The sequence below is a fragment of the Rhagoletis pomonella genome, unplaced genomic scaffold (genome assembly GCF_013731165.1).
Source record: "Rhagoletis pomonella isolate Grant_MI unplaced genomic scaffold, Rhpom_1.0 Rhpom_scaffold_00871, whole genome shotgun sequence".
Lineage (NCBI taxonomy): Eukaryota > Metazoa > Arthropoda > Insecta > Diptera > Tephritidae > Rhagoletis > Rhagoletis pomonella.
The window spans coordinates 19,201-23,408 of record NW_023459425.1 but is presented as its reverse complement, the minus strand read 5'-3'; the positions used below and the strand labels follow the sequence as shown (position 1 = coordinate 23,408).

The following is a 4,208-nucleotide window of genomic DNA, read 5'->3' as shown; positions in this document are numbered from 1 at the left end:
AAAACTCGATATGAAGGCGTCTAGGACCTACCGTTGATTTTCGCCATTTTTTTTTTGCTGACAGCGCCTCTTCCATACAAAAATGACTTTTTTTTAACAAAAAAAATGATAAAAATCGACGTTAAATCTTAGCTAATTGCACTTTATTTTAATAAAATTGAATGTACCACGAAACTGTATACTGAAAATCCTCTAAAAGGGTTTCTACAAAAGTTTAATTTTTTTTTTTTATATTGCACAAAGTTTGAATCTAAGATTTATACGATTTTTTTAAGAGTAAACCCTATCTTTACAAATACAAATACAAAATAACTAAAATTAAATGATAAAAAAATATAGTTATTATTAAAACTTGTCAATATGTGGCGCGTTTAAAATTTTGACACGGATCAAAAGGAAACGGTTCTGTAAAGGCTTTATTTCTTAATTATATGTAGGAGGGTTGCCACCTGTTTCAAGCAAGTTCGAATTAAATAAAGGCAGAAAATTGAAATGTATTTTCTGATATGGATGTCCGACGAAAGAGGTTGTGGTTTGAAAATATTTTGCAGAGGGTTGCCACCTTCTTACAAAGCTAAATTCAATATTAGCAATAGGTTAAATAAACTACTTCAATATGAATATAAATCGAAATTGCTTTGAAGAAATTTTATTTCTAAACTGCATGTAGGAGGGTTGCCACCTGATTTTATAATTAAATTCAATTTTAATTAAGAGTATTAGATAATTTAAATATGTATCACAATATAAGTGTCATACGAAAAAGGTTTAACGAAGTTTTGGTTTAAAAATAATTTGAACAGGATTGCCATCTGCTTGAAAAGTCGAATTAAATTAAATTATATGAAATATTAATGTATGAGTATCAAACAAAAGTGTATTAAAAATATTTAGTTTCAGCATTTATAACATTAAAGAGGGTTTCTATCTGCGTAAAAAGTTAAACTGAAATTATTGAATAAGTGAAATGAATTATCAAAGTAAATAACAAGTAGTTCCACATTCGATTTATTTAAGGAAATGCCATTATCTAGATATTGCCTTGAAATCTAATAAATACGAATATATGTTTGTATGTACATTTATTTGTATTCTATTGTAGGTCGTCTTGTTGTTGTGCAAGCTGCGACCGCAATACACGTTCTCACATACACGAAAATCGCAGCCGCCCTTGTTGGGAATGGTCGCGCTGGCTATAGCCTTACCGCCGCCATCCGTGCACGAGATCCGTCTGGAATGCGACATGTTTGTTACGCGGATCAATTTCGATTTACGAATAGCGCACTGTGAACCAAGGTAGGTGAACCAATTGTTGTACATACATAAGTACATAACGACGGACGGCTGAGTGGAAGATGGACTTATCTCGGCAGCCGGTTCGAAAGCACCCTATCTCAGAAAACTTTTCAAGAACGTCCTACTTCAGAATTTGGTTGAACAACGCCCTATCTGAACTGTAAATATATTTTGAAAATATGTTGAGATGGGGCGTTGTTGAACAGAAGTATGAAATAGGGCGGACTTCAACCAAATTCTGAAATAGGGCGCTCTTGAAAATGTTTTTGAGATAGGGCATTTCCGAACTGACTGCCGAGATAGGTCGATAGTTATGTAAATTTACAATTGACAAATATTCTTGAAAATTATTGACAACTATTTTTAACTACTTCGATTTCCCATAAAGGGTATCCGACTTGCTGGACTATACTCCGGAGGATCTGGTCAATAAGAGCATGTACAGCTTGTGCCACGCCGAGGACGCTATCCGGTTGAGAAAAAGCCACATGGATCGTGAGTGTCACTTGTTATTTTTTCATATATCTTAACATTTATTTATATCTGATATTTATTATCTACATTACCTTTAGCAAATAATGGACCGTAATTCAATAATCACAATTTTAATTCATTGTATTTCAGTGATCGAGAAGGGACAAGTCCTTACAGGTTATTTTCGGCTGATGAATAAGAATGGCGGCTACACTTGGCTACAGACCTGTGCGACAGTTGTTTGCAGTACGAAAAACGCAGATGAACAAAACATTATATGCGTGAACTATGTCATTAGGTGAGATCTCGTAAGACCGTGCCTTGTCTATTTCAAAAATGTCTATTTCTTTTTGCAGTAATCGGGAGAATGAGAATCTCATATTGGATTGCTGCCAGTTGGAGCCCAGTGTGGACTGTATTAAGCACGAGGAGCTTGGCACTGATAAGAATTCGGGTTCACCAAGTGGCGATGCCGCACCCGAAGGTCAAGCGGGAGTGGGAGGAGACACAAAATCATCATCTCCCAAGGCTGATGGAGATGGGCACCACCAGCGTCCCCGTGGGCGAAGTACGAACTCAGCGGCCAATACCAGCACCAACAGTTTAACGTTAGTGAAAGATAGTCCAAATTCTGTAAACGTCGAAATGGAAAATACGGCGAGTTCCTTACCGGTAACTGTAGCTACACCAGTGAGTACGCCCAATACAACAACAAAACGCAAACGGAAATCCAAAGCTTCCATGCAAATGGAAGATACCCCGGAAGTTAGTACGGTTAGTACACCGGTGGCAGATTCACAGCCGCAATCCAAAATAGCCGCAATGGAGCGGGAGGCACCGCGCAGCCGTCTGCCGTCAACGGTCGAGCAGATGTCGCAGCCGCAGCAGCACGTTCAGCTCTCGCAACAGCAATTGCAGCAGCCGCAGCAGCAATCGCAACAGCAGCAGCAACAACATTCTGAGGCGTCAGTGAAAGATTTAGAAAATGCTATGTCGAAACACCTGCCTTCGCCCGGAGTGAATGCCAGCGAGGCTACACCCGCTGCCACCGATTTTAGCGCCGATGCACTGTTGAAGCAACAACAACAACAGCACGAAAAAAGCAGCACAATTCAATGGATCGGCACACCCCACTATCAGCAGCCTGCCCCCATGCCAGCCACCGCACTACTAAGGCAGCTGTACGCGAACCGCGAAAGCGTCATTAGAGCAACCGCCAGACAAACACCAACGGGAGTATTCTACGGTGACCAGCAAAGCGGACCGCTGCCCACGCCCCCAGGCAGTGAGTCCTCCTACGACAACCACCAATACCTGCAACTTCACCCCGCTCATCCGCAAAAGTCATCGTCCGATGCATTCACGAACCTGGTATCGACATACGGCGGATATCACAGCTCCATCGATTACCACAACGCAATGACCCCGCCCAGCTCAGTATCTCCGCGGGACACCACCAACAACTTAAATGCAACCAAGGCGACCTCACACAACAGCAACGGTTACGACTACAGTGATCCACTACGCGTTCAATATGCAACACCCAACAATGCCGGCGAGAGCGGCAGCACACCCGCCCTTCCCCTCAAACCTCAACCCTACTCAGCCGCGACGGCCACCATGCACCATCCGCACTCGTCTGCCGACCCCACCAGCATCACCTACAGCAATCTGGATCAGCCACAGTACTTTGCTCCACATTCCAGCTTCCATTTGTACCACAAGGGTACACCAACAAGTGGCTGGTACTCGACACCGTCATAGGTCAGCCTACCGGACTGCGATTTGCAGCGGCAGTGTGGACATCACCAAGAACAGTCCCTACAGCAAGCCCAGCTGCATCCGAAAGAAGGCTGGGACATTGTGGGTGCACTAGGCAAAGTTGCAAGAATGTTCTTCAACGCCCGGAGAGGGAATTAAAAGCGATGATGCGATACGACGATGCAAAAACTTTTTGGGTGGTGGCCCGTAGCTCCTCTTTAGCATGCGCTCGGCCGGAAAGTAATGAATAAATACATACTTATGTAGGCACAAACATGATTTGCCTAACAAGATAAACACATTCGTATATGCATCCATAAAAACATACATACATACAGTCCCTCAATGAAGTTTAGAAACAGCGAACTTTTTACAATACCGGCAACTATTTATTAATTACATTTATTTCTCGCTATTTTTTTTTTTAAATATGATTAATTATACAACAAAATCCCCAAAAAAAGAAAATTCCGCAAAATTTCATTCAAATATTGCACAGAGTTGAGTACGCAGTTTTTTAGCCCATTCAATTCTAGTATAACGAAGTGCAAGTTTGAGGTGGCTAGGACTTACCATTGATTTTTACGAATTTTTTTTTGTTGAAGGTGTCGCTCATTTTCTCCATATAAATTAATGTTCGATATTTTTTTTATATGCAAAAAAATTTGCGACATCGT

The 4,208-nt window shown here is 41.2% G+C and overlaps 1 protein-coding gene across 1 annotated transcript in view; it reads left to right on the top strand.

The window, feature by feature from the left end:
• The window catches only part of LOC118751641 (protein trachealess-like), a 28,955-nt gene extending 24,992 nt beyond the window's left edge, over positions 1-3,963 (top strand). The window contains exons 5-8 of the mRNA XM_036486457.1: positions 1,103-1,296; positions 1,685-1,791; positions 1,921-2,068; positions 2,127-3,963. Of these exons, the coding sequence (XP_036342350.1) occupies positions 1,103-1,296; positions 1,685-1,791; positions 1,921-2,068; positions 2,127-3,534 (1,857 nt within the window). The 3' untranslated portion in view covers positions 3,535-3,963. The remainder of the gene's footprint in view (positions 1-1,102; positions 1,297-1,684; positions 1,792-1,920; positions 2,069-2,126) is intronic.
• The last annotated feature ends 245 nt before the right edge of the window (positions 3,964-4,208 follow it).